This window comes from Macaca nemestrina, chromosome 10 (assembly GCF_043159975.1).
Source record: "Macaca nemestrina isolate mMacNem1 chromosome 10, mMacNem.hap1, whole genome shotgun sequence".
NCBI classification, from domain to species: Eukaryota; Metazoa; Chordata; class Mammalia; order Primates; family Cercopithecidae; genus Macaca; species Macaca nemestrina.
Genome location: NC_092134.1, coordinates 45,258,622 through 45,279,536, shown reverse-complemented (window position 1 = coordinate 45,279,536; position 20,915 = coordinate 45,258,622). Strand labels below are relative to the sequence as shown.

Genomic DNA, 20,915 nt, shown 5'->3' with positions numbered 1-20,915 from the left:
TAGGCATAAAACTCCCTTTAAATTGTTATCTGACTCCCACACTTTTCAAGTACAGAGTGGAATCCTAGGAAATAAACAAAAACAGCATCTGGGAGGCTAAAAACTACTCAGAGATTTCAGCATCTACATGCTGCTTGGGAGGTAAAATTTGCCATTCAAGCCTTGCCAGAGTAGAGGTATCTTGGTGAACATCCCATGTCTCAGTTGATAACCCAGTAAAGCAATGTTTTAGGGGTAAGGGTCTTATCCTAGGAATAAGGACTATACCTTCAAAGAAAGGAAAAATAATGTATCATCTACCACATCATCCCTAACAAAGCCCAAAACTAGTCCTTCACAGAATCAAGGTGGCCTGCTGATAGTCTAGCTGCCTGCCAGAAGAAAAGTTTCTCTGTGGAGAAATAACATCATTCATACACTATGTAATTTTTATCCATATTGTTCAGCATCAAATACAATATTAGAAGGCACAGTGAGACAGAACAATTGAGCAAAAACCTGAGGAAAATGAAAGATACCCAAACGTAATCAAAGAGGAAGTTGCAAAAAAATAACAGGAACGTTATCAAAATAGAGAACTGATGGAGAATCTAAGTAGAAAATCAATAAGAAGGTCAAATAGAAATTTAGAATTTAAAATATGGATTAAAGAGCAGAGAAGAAGAGAATTAGTGAACAGGACAGTAGGTTGTCAGAAAGTATCCAGATTTATCTATAGAAATCAATAAGAAAAAAAAATAAAACATTTAAAATGGGCTAGAGACTTAAAAATGCACCAGACAAAGGAGAAAGTCAACATGGCCAATAAGTTTATGAAAAGGTGCTCAACATTATGAGTCATCAGGGAAATACAAATTGAAACTACAATGATGTACCACTAGCCACCCACCAGAAAGGCTAAAGTTAAAGGACTGAAAATACTAACTGTGGGTAAGGATACAGAGTGAGCTAATCTCAAAGAAAAGGTGTGCATATGACCTTTAGAAGACATGTTCAAGAAAGTTAATAATAGTCCCAAACTGGAAATACTGTCAGTCAAATACCAATATCAATACTCATGGTCCTTTCATGCATTGTTTTTATGTTTGTTTGTTTGTTTGTTTGTTTGCATACGTATGCAGAGTGGTGGAAATTTTGAGTTGCTGGACCCACACATTCCTAGCTGAGGTCTAGCAATGGCAATGCTCAGTATTCTCATTTCAGTTCGTACAGAGATGACCAGAGAATGGCTGGAGACCGGAGGGGGCAGCGCAGTACAGTGGAAGAAGCTCTGGCTCTGGGGAGAGGTGGAAGGGGTTTGAATCCCAGTTCTGAGGCTTGTTGGTGAGGCAACCTCAAGACAGTCACTTAAGACTTCTGACCTTTGTTTTCTCTTTTGTAAAATAAGGAAAACAGAATATACCAGGATGAGTAATTTCTACGATTTAAGATTATAATCTGTGTGAGATGTATGTATATGTGTGTGTGTACATATCTCCCCAAGGAGGAATGGTTCAGTGTTTGCTAATTCAGTGTTCATGTCAACTTTATAGAACATAGCTACCAGGAATAACAAGAATCAATTGTGCGTGTGTTTGTGTGTGTATCAACTGTGTGTGTACATATACTATATACATAGAGAGAGAAATGCCCATGTGTGTTTTTATATATATACGTACACATAACAGTATGTGTCTTATATGTAGATATGTGTGTATATATGTGGTATATATCTATCTATGTATAGATATTTAGGGCAAAGTAAAAAAAAAAGATATTTACTGCTACAATCAATGGCATGGATCAGTCTAATACAAAGAGCATTAAGTAAAAGAATCCAAATTAAAAGAGTTCAAACTGTATATTTCCACTTATATAAGATCAAAAAATGCAAAATTAGCCTATAGTAATAGCGATCAGAGTAGTGATTACCCTTGGGAGAAGACTATTGACTTGGAGAGAAGGAGCCATCTGGAGTACCATAAATATGGTTATACTGATACATACACAAGTAAAATTTTAACAAGCTATTCATTTCAGATCTTTGAACTTTATTAAAGTGCAATAACACATTAAAATAATATTAAGACAAGACAATGCCTCAAGTATTTTTCGTGAAATGAATACTAACTCATTAATTATAATTTCAGTTTTGATCATCTTCATTTCAAAGATGTCTTGTGAATACAGGCCGCCGAAATTTGTTTAGAGATATCTATCATACACATATACCCAGAAGATTCTTGTATCCAGTGACACAGAGAACCTTATGATACCTGGAAAATCAACAAGCCTGACTATACCAGAATTTAGTATACCTGATAATAGAATTTTTAAAATATTCTTTTGATATGGCTTTTCAACTAGTTCATTACTCTAACAATATTATTAATATTAGATAGACTAATGACAGTATAATGACATTCTCACATTTTCTAACTCCCAACAAAGTAGGAAATAAATTATTAATATTACAACATGAAGGAAAGTTTATTTTAATATGAAACCATTAGTTTATCCATGGTTGAAAATAACCTTTTATTAACCAAAAGGCAATCTGATTTAATGGTATTTCAACAAACTGTTTAATTAGAACTGCTCAGGTTAAGTGGATCCCACTTATATAGGTTATATAGACAATGTGAACTCTGTTGGGAGAAACTGCCAGTGTTTCTAATTTGTAGCTAAAACTTATTGCTTCAAGGCAACCAAACAATGAGTTAGACTAAAACAGCTAGACTAAAACTGCTGCAGATATAAGAAAGGAGAAGAAATAATCATATTACTTTAGCACCAAAATAAAAAAAAAAGGTGGGGGCACACACAGAAGAAAATGGCTGACACCAGGACAGCAGAAAGTACCACCAATATGCCTAAGAGATACTGGTACTTATTGATACCTGCTCTCAACCTCCTTCCTACTCCTCACACACATTCTTCCTACCAGCCACACCTTTGAACCTCCCCACAAAGTCTCTATATATTTTCAAAACAAACGCTTGGAATTTTCAGTCCAAAAGACAGATTTTCCAACATGTTTATGCTAAAAAGCAGTACCAAAATATTTAAACTATAATACACAGTTAGAATGTGATGACAAATGATACATATTTCAATATAGCTCCTTTAAAGTAGACTTTAAGTCCACTGGACTTGGTGGCTCATGTCTGTAATCCCAGCACTTTGAGAGGCCAAGGCAGGTGGATCACCTGAGGTCAGGAGTTTGAGACCAGCCTGACCAACATGATGAAACCCCGCCTCTACTAAAAATACAAAAATTAGCCGGGGGTGGTGGCACGCACCTGTAGTGCCAGCTACTTAGGAGGCTGAGGCAGGAGAATCACTTAAACCCGGGAGACAGAGGTTGCAGTGAGCTGAGATCACACCACTGCACTCCAGCCTAGGCAACAGAGTGAGACTTTCATCTCATAAATTAATTAATTAGTTAATTAATTTTTTAAAAGACTCAATCAAATGATGTATTAAGTGCCTCCTTCATTTATAGCTCTGTTATAGTATATTACAGCACATACATAACACCTGAATTCATTATAATCTGGAGTTGAGCCTACACACAGACACACACACACACACACACACACATACACACAGGTTTCTCATTAAAATATGTAAAATGGAATGTCTTACACACTGAACACAAATTTGTACAAGGTATTTAGCAGAGATTTTGGTCTCTGAAAGCAACTGATTTTGTGATATACCTCCAACTCCTTGTGTTAAACATGACATAGACAAAAAAAGAAAATTAGTTGTAAAAGATAAAATTCAGACTCACTTATTATGTGGTGATATATTCAGAGTCAATCAGTAATAAATTAACTCACCTCCATTTTCAAAAGCAGCAATGTCAGTCTTTGGTTTCCCGTGCAATGATGTTTTTATTTCACCTTGCCTTTCATATTGGCTAAGTTTTGTCGGAACTGTAAGACTATCTCCTAGAAATAAGAAGAAAAAAGTGACCCCAGTAATTGGTAGATGCCTAAATAAGAAATTTATGATAGAATTCATGATGAAAGTAAAAAAAGCTTTAAAGGTAATGCAAGTATTGTTTGCACAGTGACCTGATAAACAATAAATTCATAAATACATGAGTTTTAAATTCTGTGTCAATAAAGAAGTAAGCAAGTACAGTCTCCTATTTGGATTATTTATTCAATGGCAATTAAAAAATTGTAAGCAATCTAACACTATTGTATATACGTAACATATTTAGTTTGATATGTTTCTCATATAAGAAATTCTGTAATATTGTTTTTGATTTTATGTGTTCACCATGAACAATCAGATAAAAAGTATTAGAGTCACTATTGACTACAAAATGCTAATTACACTGATAATTATATAATACTCTCGGCTTTCCTCATGCATTTCTGGATAATTTTCTTCTAAAATAAACTATTAAAAGCAGAATAGAAGAGACATAATAACCTAATGCAATGTGTGATTCTGGATTGGATCCTAGCTAGACCAGGGGAAATAATGTATTTTACTATAAAAGACATTAATGGCATAATTGATAAAATTTGTGGGAAAAGAAGGTTGCAAATGATATTGTATCAGTGGTCATTTTCTGATTTTTGTATTTATATTACAGTTATGTAAAAGCAAAGAGCTATCATGTCTGTAACTCATTCTCTCAAACAGGTCAGAAGATTATAATAACAATGTGTGTATTTAGAGAGACTGAAAATTCAAATGTGGTAAAATGCTAACGTTTGAAGGAAATCTAGGTGAAGGGTATGTAGGAATTAACTGAAACTATTTAAAAATAAAAAGCCTTTAAAAGAATAATATAAAGCAAAAGTACATATAATTGTCTTTATAATCTGCCATTTTTAATGTTCATTGTTAACTTGTTTTCTTCTTTTGTTTTTGTTTCCTTTTGTTTTTTCTCCTCTAAATAGTGCGGGCCTGCAATCTGTCCTTCCCTATATGGCCCCCAAATCTTGCGGACTCTTCTCCATCTGATGATGTCTTGCTGCCACCTACCGCCTTATGTTTGAATAGTTCGCTACAAACACTTGTAGGTATTGCAGATGTTCATTCGCAGTAAATCAGATTCTCCAAAGGTAAGCACCATAAAACGCAAAGCCTTCTATTTGTCCTCCAGCATGGCCCCTGAAATAGCCTGGTCCACAGAAGACTCTCATTCAATGACAAAATAATCTCTGTTCCGCCACTAGCGTCATTCTGTGATCTCTCTTTCGTTCTTCTTGGGCTAGGCTTACTTTTCTATTCAGAAAGAAAAATCTAGACCTCTTTCACAGGGAGATTTTTTTCAAAGACAAATAAAATGGTAAAAGCAAATTATTTACAGGATTACCCCATGGAGTGTGTAGTGTCATTATGTGTTAATGAAGTCTATTCATTCTGTCCCCTCTCTAGGATAACATAATCCCATTAATAGCAGCTTTGGGTCATTCAATACAAACACCTTCTTCTAGCTCTCAGTTATGATGTATTATCACTTTATTCTTCCGTACATCATACTAAATAATTTAGTCTATCACACTAAGTATCCCTTATATATCACTACGAAAGTTGCCTTTTCATTTCTTACCTTCTTGCAATTCACTGCCATTTTCCAAAGGCTTTTCTAACTCTTTTTCTGCTGTAGGTGCCATGCTTTTTGATGATAAAATATCTGGAGGAGTATGAAATCTGTAGTATTCCCCTAATCAACCATAAGAAAAGTAATGATTAGTATATTTATCACATCAAGTATTAGAAAATACAAAAATATTTGATTTCTTACCAGATTTATAACACATCTCCTTTATTGCTCTTTTTTCTTCAATTTCTTCAGGGGTCTTTGTCCATAAACTAGAAGCATCTATAGGATATATATTTTTTAAATTAAATTGTCCCAAAGCCAAATAATCTGAAAATTTATAAACCAGAAAGGAAAATCCCAAATACTGTTCTCATGGATAGATTACTTTTTTATATTTTTAAAATCAATAATTTTCCATACTAGTAAATATTTCAAATTGCTACATTTTAAGTATTGAAAACAATGTCAAGAGAAAACAAAGGGCTATGTATTATGTACTTTGAAATGGGACACTGAATGTATAGACTCCATGTTGAGATGGTGTATGTTTATTTCGAGGTTGATGTAGGCATGAAAGACATGGAGCTTCAGCACACAGAAACAGTAATAAATAGCTCTGTGTATTCCTAAGCACAGAAACTATGGTGGCCCGTAGTCCATAGAAGGACATATTCCAACACAAAGACAGATTGAGAGTTTTTCTTCATGTTTATCTTATATATACACACTTTCTGGCACCACTGTGCTGGGTTGCTACGGGAGGCAAAGGATGACTAAAATGCAAAGACATGGGTCTTAAGCCTGTTCATACTCTTGTGAGGATGACTTAGAATAATGCAGATAACAGTGATTTATAGATTGTTAACTACTACATAGATCTCTACAACTTCAAGGATTAAATGTGAAACTGATATATTATTAACACATATGTAGATAAACAGATACACATGTGCATCAATGTTTTAGAAACAGTTATATATAAAAGAGAGCTTATTAGTATCTCTATAAACACCTATAGATATATAAATATATATATACATTTATATAGATATATATTTTATACTTTAAGTTCTGGGATACATGTGCAGAACGTGCAGGTTTGTTACATAGGTATACATGTGCCATGGTGGTTTGCTGCACCCATCAACCCTCTACAATAGGTATCTCTCCTAATGTTATCCCTCCCCTGGCCCCCCACTCTCAGACAGGCCCTGGTGTGTGATGTTCCCCTCCTCGTGTCCATGTGTTCTCATTGTTCAAGTCCCACCTACGAGTGAGAACATGTGGTGTTTGGTTTTCCATTCTTGTGTTAGTTTGCTGAGAATGATGATTTCCAGCTTCATCAATGTCCCTGCAAAGGACACGAACTCATCCTTTTTTATGGCTGCATAGTATTCCATGGCGTATATAAAGTGCCAATATATACTTAAGCATCATATCTGTCTCCCAGACATCATACAACAAAAACTTTCCAATCCAAAAGATCATAAATATGTTAGACTTAGAACATAATTGATTAAATTTGTTTAATACAATTATAATTATTTTCTCAGCAAAATCTGCCTTATATATTACATCATAAACCTTTATAGTTAAACACATATGTAGAAAATGTTGTGAGGTTTTTGAATGTGCATTGTAAACCTGAAAAAAGGTCTACTAACCATTTTGTTCATCTACTTCCTCTTCTTCCTCAAAATTAGTTTTTAAAACTAAAGGATGGTGGATCGGTCGTGATATATTTTCCTGAGGTTTCAGAGGTTCCTGACTCTGGGTTTGGAGTGGAATTCCTTCCTGACTTTCTTTCTGTAGTGTGATATCTGCAGAGAAAATGCAACATTTCAGTCCTTTCAAGATACATGTGATGATAAGTAGATTTAATAATCAATCATTGCCCTCCTAATTAACTATATATTATTTTTAAATGTGTACAATAATAATACAATAATGGATTGTGTTTCCACATACTAGCAATGATTAAACTGAAAATGAAATGAAAAATAATCCCATTTACAATAGCATCAAAGAGAAAAAAATATTTAGGAATTAATTTTAACATAAGGTGCAAAAATTTATATTCTGAAAAAGATTGTTGAAATAAGAAAAAATATTGTTGAAAGAAGTTAAAGAAATGTTGAAATGGAAAGATATCCTTGTTTATGGATTGATTTGTGGTTGGTATGGCAATATTTTCCAAATTAATCTATAGGTATGATACAACTCTTATCAAAATCCCAATAGACTTATTGGCAAAAATTGAGAAGCCAATTCTAAAATTTATATGGACATTATTACAAAACTAAAGTAATCAAGACTATCAGGACTAGCATAAAAATAAAAGTACATCTATGAATCACTGGAATAGGATTGCAAGACCAGAACTAAATATTTATATGAATCAATTTATGCTCAACTGATTTTCAACAAGGGTACACAGACCATTCAATGGGGGAAAAAATAGTATTTTCAACAAATGTTGCTGGGATGACTAGATTGCCATATGCAAAGTAATTAAGTTGCACAACTTCATCACATCAGAAATAAAAATTCAGACAAAGTGGATCTAAGAACAAAATGCAAGAGCTGCAATTATACAACTCATAGAAGAACCCTTAGGTCATGCAAAGCTTTTTTAGATATGACACCAAAAGAACAAGCAATTAATGAAAAATAGCCAGCCCCCTGGCACATGGAGGTGAGCCATGAAAGCGCCTGCCAACAAGGCCCAGATTTTGCTGGAAAGAGTTTCCAGCCTTCTCAGCCAGAGAATGAAGAAACACTCAGAACCCCAAGGTGGCACAGAAAGAATAAATAAGATCCAGCCTGGGCAACATGGCGAAACCCTATCTCTACAAAAAATACAAAAATTAGCCAAGTGTGATGGCACACACCTGGAGTCCCAGCTACTCAGGAGGCTGAAGTAGAAACATCACTTGAGCCCAAGAGGTTGAGGCTGCATTTAGCTGAGATCATGCCACTGCACTCTAGCCTGAGCAACAGAGCAAGACTCCGTTTCAAAACAAAAACAAACAAAACCAAATGAGATATCACTTCATACTACAATGATTACAATGATTAATTTTTTTAATTAAAAAGACAATAACAAGTGTTGACAAGGATGTGAAGAAACTGCAATCTTCTTAAATTGCAATTGGGAATGTAAAATGCTGTAGCTACTTTAGAAAACAATTTGGCAGTTCCTCAAAAGGTTAAACATGGAGTCATCCTATGTCTCATCTATTCCATTTTCAGCTACCTACCAAGAGATGTGAAAATATATGTCCATATTATACAAATGTAATCATTTGTACACAAATGTTTATATCAACATTGTTTATAACAGTCAAAAAGTGGAAACAACCTAAATTTCCATTCTCTGATAAATGGATAAATAAAATGTGGCATATCCATAGAATGGAGTGCTATTTGGCTATAAAAAGTAATAAAGTACTTTTGCATGTGAGAGCATGGATGAATTTTGAAAACATGCTAAGTGGAAAAAGTCATTCACAAAAATAGTATATTGTATGATCCCATTTATATAAAATATCAAAAATAGATACATTTATAGAAACAAGAAGTAGTGACTGTGTAGGTTTTGGGAATTGGGAAAAAGTAGGAGTAACCGTTAATGGGTGTGAGTTTCTTTTTTGGAGTTATCCAGTGTTCCATTGGAAAGAAATGAGGAGTAACTATTAATTGGTGTGGATTTCCTTTTAAGAGTGATCCAGTGTTCCAAAATCGAATATTGTTCTTTGATCCATTTTGAGTTAATTTTTGTTCATGATGTGATGCAGTTGTGCTACTTAATTACTTTGCATGTGGCTATCTAGTTGTCTTGGCACCATTTGTTGAAAATACTATTTTTCCCCATTGAATGGCCTATATGCCCTTGTTGAAAATCAATTGAGCATAAACTGATTCATATAAAAGTTTATTTCTGGTCTTACAATCCTGTCTCAGTGATATATAGATCAATTTTTATGCTAGTCCAAATAGTCTTGATTACTTCAGTTTTGTAGTAACTTGTAGACTTTGAAATCAGGAAGTGTAAGTCCTCCAAATTTGGTTTCCATTTTCCTGATTTTTTTTTTTTCCACTATTCTGGGTCCCTTAAATTTCCATATAAATTTTAGAATCACCTTCTCAATTTCTGCAAATAAGTCCATTGGGATTTTGATAAGTTCTACACTGAACCTGTGGATCAATTTGGAAAATACTGGCATACCAACCACAAAGTCAATCTACGAACAAGGGTATCTCTATTTTTCAAGGTGTTCTTTAATTTCTTTCAAAAATCTTTTGTAGTTTTCTGAATATAAACTTTGCACATCTTATGTTAAATTAATTCCTAAATATTTTTTCCTCTTTGATGCTATTGTAAGTGGGATTTTTTTCATTTCACTTTCAGTTTGTTCATTGCTACTGTAAAGTAACACAATCCATTACTGTATATTAATACTGTATCCTACAATGTTGCTGAACTTATTTCAAATAATTTTTAGATTTCTAGAATTTTCTAAATAAAAGATCATGCCAAATGCAAATAGAGATAATGTTGCATCTTTCTTTCCAATCTAGAAGCTTTTTAGCTGATTATACTGCAACAATTTCCCTGTCATGACTACAAATGACAAGAATGAACACCCTTGTCTTATTCCCAATCTTAGGGGTAAAGCTTTCAGATTTCATGAAGTATGATGTCAGTCCTGGATTTTTTATATATATTCTTTATCGGGTTGAAGAAGTTTTCTTCCGTTTCTAGTTTGTGGAATAGTTTTATAACGTATGTGTCAAATTTTTATCAACTGTTTTTTATTCATCTGTTAAGATGATCGTGTGTTTTTTGCTCTTTATTATATTACTATGGTATGTTATTATTATTACAGAAATGGATTTTGGGAAGTTAAACCAACCTTGCTTCCGGGTTAATCTCACTTAGTTATGGAATATAATCCCATTTTAAAGCTGTCAGATTTAGTGTAATCAAATTTTGTTAAGTATTTTTCAGTTCTATATTCATAGGAAAAGTTGGTCTGTAGTTTTCATGCAATGTCTTAGAGCATCTCACAGATATGAGTCGGAAAATGTTCCGTGGTCTTTTGTTTTTTTGGAAGAATTTGTGACAAATTAGTACTAATTCTTCTTTAAATGCTGCTTATAATTCAATATTGGAGCCATCTGAGCCCAGATTTTAATAGTGGCAATGTTTTAAAATATCAAATCAATCTCTTTATTCCTATAGATGTACTCAAATGTTTTTTTTCTAGAGTCAGTGTTGGTAGTTTGTGTCTTTCTAGAAATTTGTCTATTTTATCTAAGTTATCTAATTTGTTGAAATATAGTTGTCCACATTATTCCCTTTTAAATCTTTTTTTTTCGTAATATTGGGAGTGATGTCTCATTTTTCATTTCTGATTTTATTTTTGTTTGTTTGTTTGTTTTTGAAACGGAGTCTCGCTCGGTCGCCCAGGCTGGAGTGCTGTGGCCGGATCTCAGCTCACTGTAAGCTCCGCCTTCCGGGTTCACGCCATTCTCCTGCCTCAGCCTCCCGAGTAGCTGGGACTACAGGCGCCCGCCGCCTCGCCCGGCTAGTTTTTTGTATTTTTTTTAGTAGAGACCGGGTTTCACCGTGTTCACCAGGATGGTCTCGATCTCCTGACCTCGTTATCTGCCCGTCTCGGCCTCCCAAAGTGCTGGGATTACAGGCTTGAGCCACCACGCCCGGCCTCATTTCTGATTTTAGTAACTTCAGCCTATCTCTTTTTTTCTTGGTCAGTCAAGTTAAAGATTTTTAATTTTCCTGATTTTATCAAATTACAAATTTTGCTTTCCCTGATTTTCTCTATTGGTTTTCTTTATTCATATTCTCTAGTTCATTAATTTCTGCTTTAATTTTTATTACGTGCTTCATTCTGTTTGCTTTAGGTTTAATGTGCTCTTCTTTTTCCAGTGTCTTAAGGTATAAGTCTAGGTTATCCATCTGAGATTTTTAAAAAAATACATAGGCATTTACAACTTATAAATATTCTTCTAAGCACTGCTTTACTTAGATGCCATGAGTTTTGGTATGCTATGTTTTACTTTTATTAAACATAAAGTATTGGCTAATTACCCTTGTAATTTTCTTGTAATTTCTTGGTTATTTACACATGTGCTATTTAATTTTCACATATTTGTGAATGTCCTAATTTTTTTCTCTCAAAGTTTTAAACCATTATATTAAGAAAAAATACACTGCATGATTTCAATCATTTTAAATTTATTCAGGCTTTTCTTATCACCTAGTATGTGATCTATACTGGAAAATGTTTCTTGTGCACTGGAGAAAAATGTGTATTTTACTGTTAAATGGAGTGCTTCGCTGATGTCTGTTAGGTCTAGATGCTTTACAGTTGTTCAATTCTTTTATTTTCTCATTTATAATTGCTTGCATGGTATATATTTTCCATTCTTTTATTTTCAGCTTGTTTGTTCTATTGAATTTAAAAAGTGTTTTCTATAGACAGCTATAGTTTTATCTTTAATTTTATTCTCACAATCTCTGCTTTTTGATTGAATTTTTTAATACATTCACATTTAATGTAATTATTGACATAGTTGGATTTAGGTGCACTATTTTACTTTGTTTTCTATATGTTTCATGTTCTGCTGTTTCTCTTTCTTTTACACTGATGAATATTTTCTAGTATAATATTAAATTCCTTTGATCATTCTTCATTTTTTACATTATTTTCTTAGATTGCTCTATGGCTTACTATATGCTTCTTAACATCAGAATCGATTTCACTTTTATTAATTTAACGCCAGTGAGATACATACAAGAGGTTACTTCTATGCTCTATGCTCTCTTCCTTCTTCTGTGCTATTGTTACCTATATTACATTTCTATACATGACAAACCCAGTTATACATTGTTATAATTATTACTTAAGATAATTGTATGTTTCTTAAAGGAGCAAAGAGGGGGAAAAAAGATCAAGTAGGTATTTATAGTTTGTTCTATAAACAGAGACTATTAACCTTTTTAATTATAACTTCTAATTCTTATCATTTGTTCCTATGGATTTGTGTTACTATCTGGTGTCATTTCTTTGTCATCATAAAGTTTTGCTTCCATCTGCCTTTGTATGGCTATTTTTTAAATATATTACATTTCTAAATGTAATAGACTAAAAAATATAATTTTATATATTGTTTTATAAAATTTTTAAATCAGATTATAGAAGGAAAAGAAATATGCCCTTATGATAGTTTTATAGTTACACAACTACATTTATCAGCATACTTTGTTTCTTCATATGGATTTGAAATACTGACACAGATCACTTGCTTTCCACCTGAAAGTTTTCCTTTAGTATTTCTTTTCAGGTGAACATACTGGCAACAAATTCTCTCAGTTTTTGTTTTCTGGGAATGTCTTTATTTGCCTTTTTATTTTTGAAATACAGCATTTAAAACTAGTTTTCTGAACAAAGATTCTTGATTGCCACAACTTTTGTTCTTTCAGTCTACAGTGAATACTGCCTATATTGTTTCTGATGGGAAGGTAGCTGTTAATCATACTGGAGTTCTATTATATGTAATAAAATACTTTTATCTTCTTGTTTTCCAGAATTTGCCTTTATCACTGGTATTTATCATTTTTATATGATGTGTCTGGCTGCAGATATATTTGTGTATATCCAACTTAGAGTTTGTTGAGCTTCTTGTATATTCAGATTAATTTTTTAATCAAATTTGGGGAATTTCAGCCATTATTTTTTCTTTCCTTACATTTTGGTAAAATGCCTCATATTTATCTTAGGCTTTGTTCATCTCTTTTTCATTTATTTTTCTCTTGGTTTTTGAGATTATATAATCTACGTTGATTTATCTTCAAATTTACTGGTTCTTTCTTTTGCAGTTCTCAAATCTACCCTTGATCCCTTATAGTATTTTTTTTCCATTTCAGATATTGTGTGCTCAACTCCAAAATTTCCATTTTTTAGGTTTTTTTTCATGGTTTTTATCCATTGATAGTCTCTATTGTTGAGATGTTGTCATAATACTCTTCTTTACTTCTTTAGGCAGGAGTTTAGGTCTTTGGACATACTATAATTACTGCTTTAAATCATTGTCTGCTCATGAACACTTTTCCAAGGAAGACATATATGCAGCCAACAAACATATGAAAAAGTGCTCATTATCACTAATCATTAGAGAAAGGCAACTCAAAACTACAATGAGATACTATCTCACACTAATCAGAATGGCTATTATTAAGAAGCTAAAAAATAACAGATGCTGGTGAGGCTGCAGAAAAAAGGGAATGCTTATACACTACTAGTGGGAATGTACAGTTAGTTCAGCCATTGTGGAGAGCAGTTTGGCAATTTCTCAAAGAACTTAAAACAGAAATACCATTTGACCTAGCAATCCCATTATTTGGTATATACAGCCTACCATGAAGACACATGTATGTGTATGCTCATCACAGCTCTATTCACAATAGCAAAGACATGGAGTCAACCTAAATGCCCAACAGTGGTAGACTGGATAAAGAAAATGTGGCACATATACACGATGAAATACTACACAGCCACAAAAAAGAATGAGATCATGTCCTTTGCAGCAACATGAACGGAGCTGGAGGCCATTATCCTAAGCGAATTGACACACTAATAAAAAACAAAACACTGCACCTTCTCACTTATGAGTGGGAGCTAAACATTGAGTATACATGGACACAAAGAAGGGAAGAACAGACACTGGGGCCAACTTGAGGGTGGAGGGTGAGAGGAGCGTGAGGATTGAAAAACTACCTATCAGGTACTATGCATGTCTTCTTCATCATTAGACGAGATTCAATACTCAGGCTTTAGCTGCAGAAAGACATACTTCTTTTTTTTTTTTTTTTTTTTTTTTTTTTAGAAAGACATACTTCTTCTGAGATTAATTTAGAATGATGATGATAATAACACTGATTACTCATTCTTTGCCAAGAATTCTAAACTACTGAGTATTAATCTGTTAAATTCCTAAAACCCAATGACAGGTACTATTACTATCTCTACCATACAGATGAAGAAATTAGGCCAGAGAGGTACTAAGTTGCCCATGTTTACAGTGGCAAATATGTGGTAGATTGATATTTCAAGCTAGTCTGAGCTAGAGTTACTATTCTTAATCTTTGCCTATTCTGGTTCCAAAATCTAGCTCGGGAGCTTCTGGAGTAACTGCAGTACATAGAGAAGGACAACTAGCTCAGAACCAAGGGTTGGTGAAGGAAACACGGATCCAGCAGGGTCTGAGGTCAGTTCTGTCCCTAATCTTTTCAATTGTATAAGCCAAGAATTCCAATTTTCCCTTAAATCAAATTGAGTTGGGTTTCTCTCCTTAAAACCAGTAATATGCTGGAGTAGGCTCAGATAAGCATGTAGAACTGGCAAATTTTCAGGAATTTTGCAAGCATACTGATGTCATATTTATAGCTTGAAATTGGCTGTAGAGACAATATTTTCTTTGATGGCAACTGGCAAATGTGAACCACCAGAGCTGTTTTGTTTTGGATTTTTTCCCATTTGTTTTTTGGGGTAGAGTAGCAAGGTAGGGGAAAGGAGCCAGTTGTTAAAACATTTAGAACTACTCCGCTGTTTATGACCAAGGGAGTCTCTATGAGTACTCATAAGAGACTACTATATCACATCATGCCAGGGCATTTCATACATGAACATCTACTTTCTATGCTTTGTCAATTTTCAAAAGAAATTCAGTTTTTTTTTTTTAAACAGATGTCATAAACACAGTCGTCATAATGCAGTATTTCCTATTCCCATAAATACCTTCATAGCTAGAACACACATGCAATACAAAGCACGTAGGTTAAAAGAAACTTTTGTATAAACAAATTATTTATAACTAAACAAGTTGCTTTTATTTAGACTCACAGGAATTGGGCACTGTCCTCCTCTTGTCCTTCAAAGAGTACAAGAAATGCTAATTTTTGTAAAATTCACAGAGCAGAGGTTCTTCACAAATTATTTTTCTTCCCTTTTCACTAATTCTTTAAGAGCATCCGCATGGAATTGTTTGGTTAGGGCATTAGGGCAAACATATACAACACTTGTATAGATTTTTAAATAACTGACTGATATTCTTTGTAGTATTTTTGCCAAAAAAAAAAATAGTTTAATCTAAATGTGATTAGGAGGAAACAAATGAACAAATCCCCAATTTAAAAGATATCCTACAAAGCAACTAGCCTGAACTCTTTTAAAATGTATATGACATGGGGCAGGGTGCAGTGGTTCACGCCTCTAATCCTAGCACTTTGGGAGGTCAAGGTGAGTGAATTTCTTGAATCCAGGAGTTGAGACCAGCCTAGATAATATGGCGAGATCTCATCTCTACCAAAACTTACAAAATTAGTCAGGCATGGTGGCATGAGCCTGTGGTCCCAGCTACTCAGGAGACTGAGGTGAGAGGATCACTCGGGCCCAGGAGGTCAAGGATGCAGTGAGCTGTGTTCATACCACTGCACTCCAGCCTGGGCAACAGAGCAAGATGCTGTCTCAAAAAAAAAAAAAAACCAAAAAAAAAGGAAAAAAACATGTATATGACAAGGAAGAAAAAAAAATCCTGGGAATTTTTTTAAAGAGACATCAGATTTTTAAAAAGAAATTAAATAAAGAGACATGACAACCAATTGCAATGAATGATGCTTAATTGTAAATTGGATGGGGGGGGGAAACAATTTTAAGGCTGCTCTACTCAATGTTTGGTCCCAAGAACCTATGAGCTTATTAGAAATTCAGAGCCTCAGGCTCCAGCCCAGATATACTGAATCAGACTGCAGTTTAAACAAGATTGTCAGATGATTCCTATGCATACTAAATTTTGAGGAAGCACTGCTATTAAAAGAATTATTGCATAATTAGGAAAATATGATACAGATTGAATATTACACATTGCTGATTCTATCAATGTTAAATTCCCTATATATGATAGTCATGTGTGGTTATATAGAAGAAGGCCCTTGAACTTAGAAGGTACATGCTGAAGTATTTAGCAATGAAATGTGAGGATATTTGCAACTAACTCCCAAATGGTTCCAAGAAAAACAAAAATTTAGAAATGTGTATTTGTACCTTATATGCAGATATGTAAATACAGTAAAGAGAAAAGAGAAAGTAAATGTGACAAAATGTTAATTGGTGAAGATAGGTGAAGAATACATGGAGAGCTAGTGTTCACTGAACTATTCTTGCAAATTTTCTGTAAGTTACAAAATGTCTTTAAAAGTTGAGAGGAAAACAAAAGTATAATGAAGCATTAGTTTAATTGGTGGTCTAAGTGGTGACTGAGAATTGTTTTGTTTTTTGGTGGTGGTGGTTCTAAGCTCCCCAGGTAATTCTAACGTGGAGCCAGAACTGAGAGCCTGTGGGTGAGACAAACATCAGATGGGGTATCTGGGCTTCTGAGCTTCATGTGATTTAAGAGAACAAGTTTCAGAAAAGGGAGGGAAATATAAATTGAGAAAGAGAAAAGAAACCGTATTTAATGGAAGTACATGTAACGCAGAAGTGCTAGAATGTCTCACTCTATACTGTAAATTAAAGGGGAAAGGCCGTCTTCTATTAAATACAAAAAACTTTAATAGATTTGAAAAGAAGTCTATTGAGTAGAGTGGAATAGAAGTAGCCCCTCAGAAGGCAGAAGGCAGATCAGGAGGTCTGATGCATTGGTCATTCAAATGACAAAATGTATTGGAGTATACTTTAAATGTCATGTCTGATTTTTGTGATATTCTTCTTCTTCTTTTTTTTTTTTTTTTAGAGACAGAGTCTCGCTGTCGCCCAGGCTGGAGTGCAGTGGCACCATCTGAGCTCACTGCAAGCTCCACCTCCCGGGTTCACGCCATTCTGCTGCCTAAGCCTCCCGAGTAGCTGGGACTACAGGCGCCCTCGACCACGCCCGGCTAATTTTTGTATTTTCTTTTTTTTTTTTTTTTTTTTTTTAGTAGAGACGGGGTTTCACCGGGTTAGCCAGGATGGTCTCGATCTCCTGACCGTGTGATCCGCCCGTCTCGGCCTCCCAAAGTGCTGGGATTACAAGTTTGAGCCACCGCGCCGGCCTAATTTTTGTATTTTCAGTAGAGACGGGTTTCACCGTATGAGCCAGGATGGTCTGGATTTCCTGACCTTGTGATCCGCCCGCCTTGGCCTCCCAAAGTGCTGGGATTAGAGGCGTGAGCCATCGCGCCCAGCGGAGATACTTTTAGAGTCAGACGGAACTATGTTTGAATTCAGAAACTGCCACTTATGAGAGGTATTATCTTGCCTAAGATACTTGGCTTCTATGGACCTCATTTTCTTCATCTGTAAAACCGGGAGACTAACTGTATCTATTGGGCCAGTGTTTATGATTAGATAAAATTCGGCCTGAAAAGTACTCAGCATAGCAGTGCCACAGGGAATACACTTAACAGATTATTCTAAAACACTGGGTATGCGATTTTCTAATCTCTTATAACTCCACTTCATTTTTTAAAAGTCACAATTAAACTGCAAGTTTATACAGTCCTAAAAAGCAAAATGTGGAGCCCTTAAACATGACTAACAAATGTTAAGTCTGAAGAAGTAATATTTTTTTTAGGTTTTGATGCTCTTTGGACCTCCTATGAGAATAGACGCAGTATGTAGTCAGGATGAAGAATCTGCCACCCAACACAAATTACACCGGGGGCTACCATTTGGTGTGCTATGGCATTTTCTTAACCCCATTCTTCCTTCCCCAGAGAGGAAAGAACTAAACTGAAGAACTTTTATCCTTCTAACCATTATGAATTACCTTTTTTTCTAAAACACACACACACACACACAAATTAGTCTGCGTGTACTGACTTTTCAAGACTTCAAATAAAAGGCAGATAATAAACACAGAGGCTAGACATTCTAAAGAAAGCTGACCAAAGTTTAATTTAAAGTGGCCAAATCAGTTGTCCAAGAGATCACTGGACACTGACCTAGAATAAATAAAAATCAAATGATCCCATTCAATTGTTCATTACAGGATAAAGTGGCAACTAGCCAAGGAAAGATGAGTAATTTCCATGTTCAAGCTAGCTACTGTGTTTGGAACAAATTTTCCTTCAGCAAAATATAAAAACTTTTTTTAAAACAATAGCTTGTCTAAGAGAGTATATAACCTCTAATGTATACCATAGGAGAAAGAATAAGTGCCTGCCAGGCTTGCAAAGAAAGTCCAAACTGTACTCAGAAAATGTCTAGGGAATTTTTATGGTAAATAATAACAGAATTATGTTTTCTTGCATAAACCAATTCTTAATTGGTTTAGCAGCTATTTGCTTTTAAACTTAGAAATGATAACCAGAAAGATTATGTTCTCTTTTAAAATTCTATGGTTTATAAATACATAAATAAAATATCTTCTAAAAGAGTCCAAAACCTTTTAAAATTCACTAGCAGGTTGAAGTTTAAATTGCAAAAAGAGTAACTGGCAGTTTTATACCCCCAGACAAAAAAATGTAGGACTCCTGATAATTGCATTTAGTGCTTAAAGATAACATACAATGGCAAATCATATAATAAGAAATTGCCTTTGGCAAGTGCCTTATACCGGAAGAGCACAGCTGGTGATTTAGACAGCACTGCTGTGGATCCAGCTCACCTACTTAATATGGACTATGTGACAGATCTCAATTCATCAAGCAGAAGTCTTAAAGCTTCACAGGTTGCACATTTAAATATCTAAATTTTATCTTATTTTAGCCTGAGAGAAAATTACACACATTGTACAATGTTCTGTATGAACCTATATTTAGCCAGTTACAATTTGCTATGAAATGGTTTGTAATAACCCCACTCTAAATTTATCAATTAATCATATGCATTTGCTGACACTCATAAAGGTGGATATTCACAAAGGTATTACTTTATAATTTAATCTTTGGTCTTCCCGGAATCAAATTATACCTTCTGAGGTATTGAAATATTTCCAAATAAAGAGGCAATGCAGTAGTTCAATACGTATTTCAACTGAGCTTGTTAGTTTATCTACAGTCTGGAAAGTGAATCCTTTTCCCTAGAGTACAGAAATGTGTCAAGCAGAGGGAAAATAGTTACAGATTTAACATACATAAATGCCATTCAGGGATTCCCGGAGTAGAACCGGCCACTATGTGAGAGCCAATACTATGTGGCTATGTTAGGTGCTCAAGATTTTTCAGTGAACAAAATAAAAATTCTTGCTCTTATGGTACTTTCATTCTATAGGAAGGAGTCACACAACAAACAATAGACATATTAAACAAGTAAATTATATTGTATCTGAGAAATCATTGGGGATATGGCAATGAGAAACTAGGCAAAGAAGTTTGGAAGTGTGTAAGGCATGCATGGGAAAGCTGACTACATTTCAAATACAGTGTTCAGAATAGTCTTATGTAAAACATAATATTTTAGCAAGGCTGTGAAGAAATAAAGAAGTTAGCCATGAAGATATTGAGGGAAGAGTGTTTTGCACAAAGACCCTAAAGCAGGAACATGCTAACATACGCTAGGTAAAGCAAGTATACAGTGTGATTGGAGTAGGGCAAGCAAGCATACGGGTGAGTGATATAGTTTCACTATGTCCCCACCCAAATTTCATCTTGAATTGTAACTTCCCCAATTCTCACATATGGTGGAAGGAACCTGGTGGGAGGTAATTGAATCATGGGGGTGGGTCTTTCCTGTGCTGTTCTCATGATAGTGAATAAGTCTCACGAGACCTGACGGTTTTAAAAACAAGAGTTTTCCTGCACAAGCTCTCTCTCTTTGCCTGCTGCCATACATGTAAGATGTGACTTGCTCCTCCTTGTCTTCCACCATGATTGTGAGGCCTCCCCAGCCATGTGGAACTGTAAGTCCATTAAACCTCTTTCTTTTGTAAATTGCCCAGTCTCAAGTGTCTTTATCAGCAGCGTAAAAATGGACTAATACAGTAAACTGGTACCAATAGAGTGGAGCACTGCTGGAAAGATACCCAAAAATGTGGAAGCAACTTTGGAACTGGGTAATAGGAAGAGGTTGGAACAGTTTGGAGGTCTCAGAAGAACACAGAAAAATGTGGGAAAGTTTGTAACCTCCTAGATACTTGTTGAATGGCTTTGACCAAAATGCTGATAAAGATATGGACAATGAAATCCAGACTGAGGTGGTCTCAGATAGAGATGAGGAACTTGTTGGAAACTGGAGCAAAGGTGACTTTTACTAAGTTTTAGCGAAGAGACTGGCAGCACTTTGCCCCTTCCCTAGAGATTTGTGGAACTTTGAATTTAAGAGAGATGATTTAAGGTATCTGGCAGAAGAAATTTCTA

General features: G+C 34.7%; 1 protein-coding gene across 8 annotated transcripts in view; it reads right to left on the bottom strand.

The window, feature by feature from the left end:
• Positions 1-20,915, bottom strand: part of C10H12orf50 (chromosome 10 C12orf50 homolog) — a 43,417-nt gene that overhangs the window by 10,563 nt on the left and 11,939 nt on the right. For all 8 annotated transcript variants that reach the window (XM_071071333.1, XM_011744758.3, XM_071071331.1 and 5 more), the window contains exons 4-7: positions 7,219-7,374; positions 5,756-5,833; positions 5,561-5,674; positions 3,825-3,935 (exon numbers count right to left, since the gene is read on the bottom strand). In XM_071071333.1, coding sequence (XP_070927434.1) covers positions 3,825-3,935; positions 5,561-5,674; positions 5,756-5,833; positions 7,219-7,374 — 459 coding nt within the window. The remainder of the gene's footprint in view (positions 1-3,824; positions 3,936-5,560; positions 5,675-5,755; positions 5,834-7,218; positions 7,375-20,915) is intronic.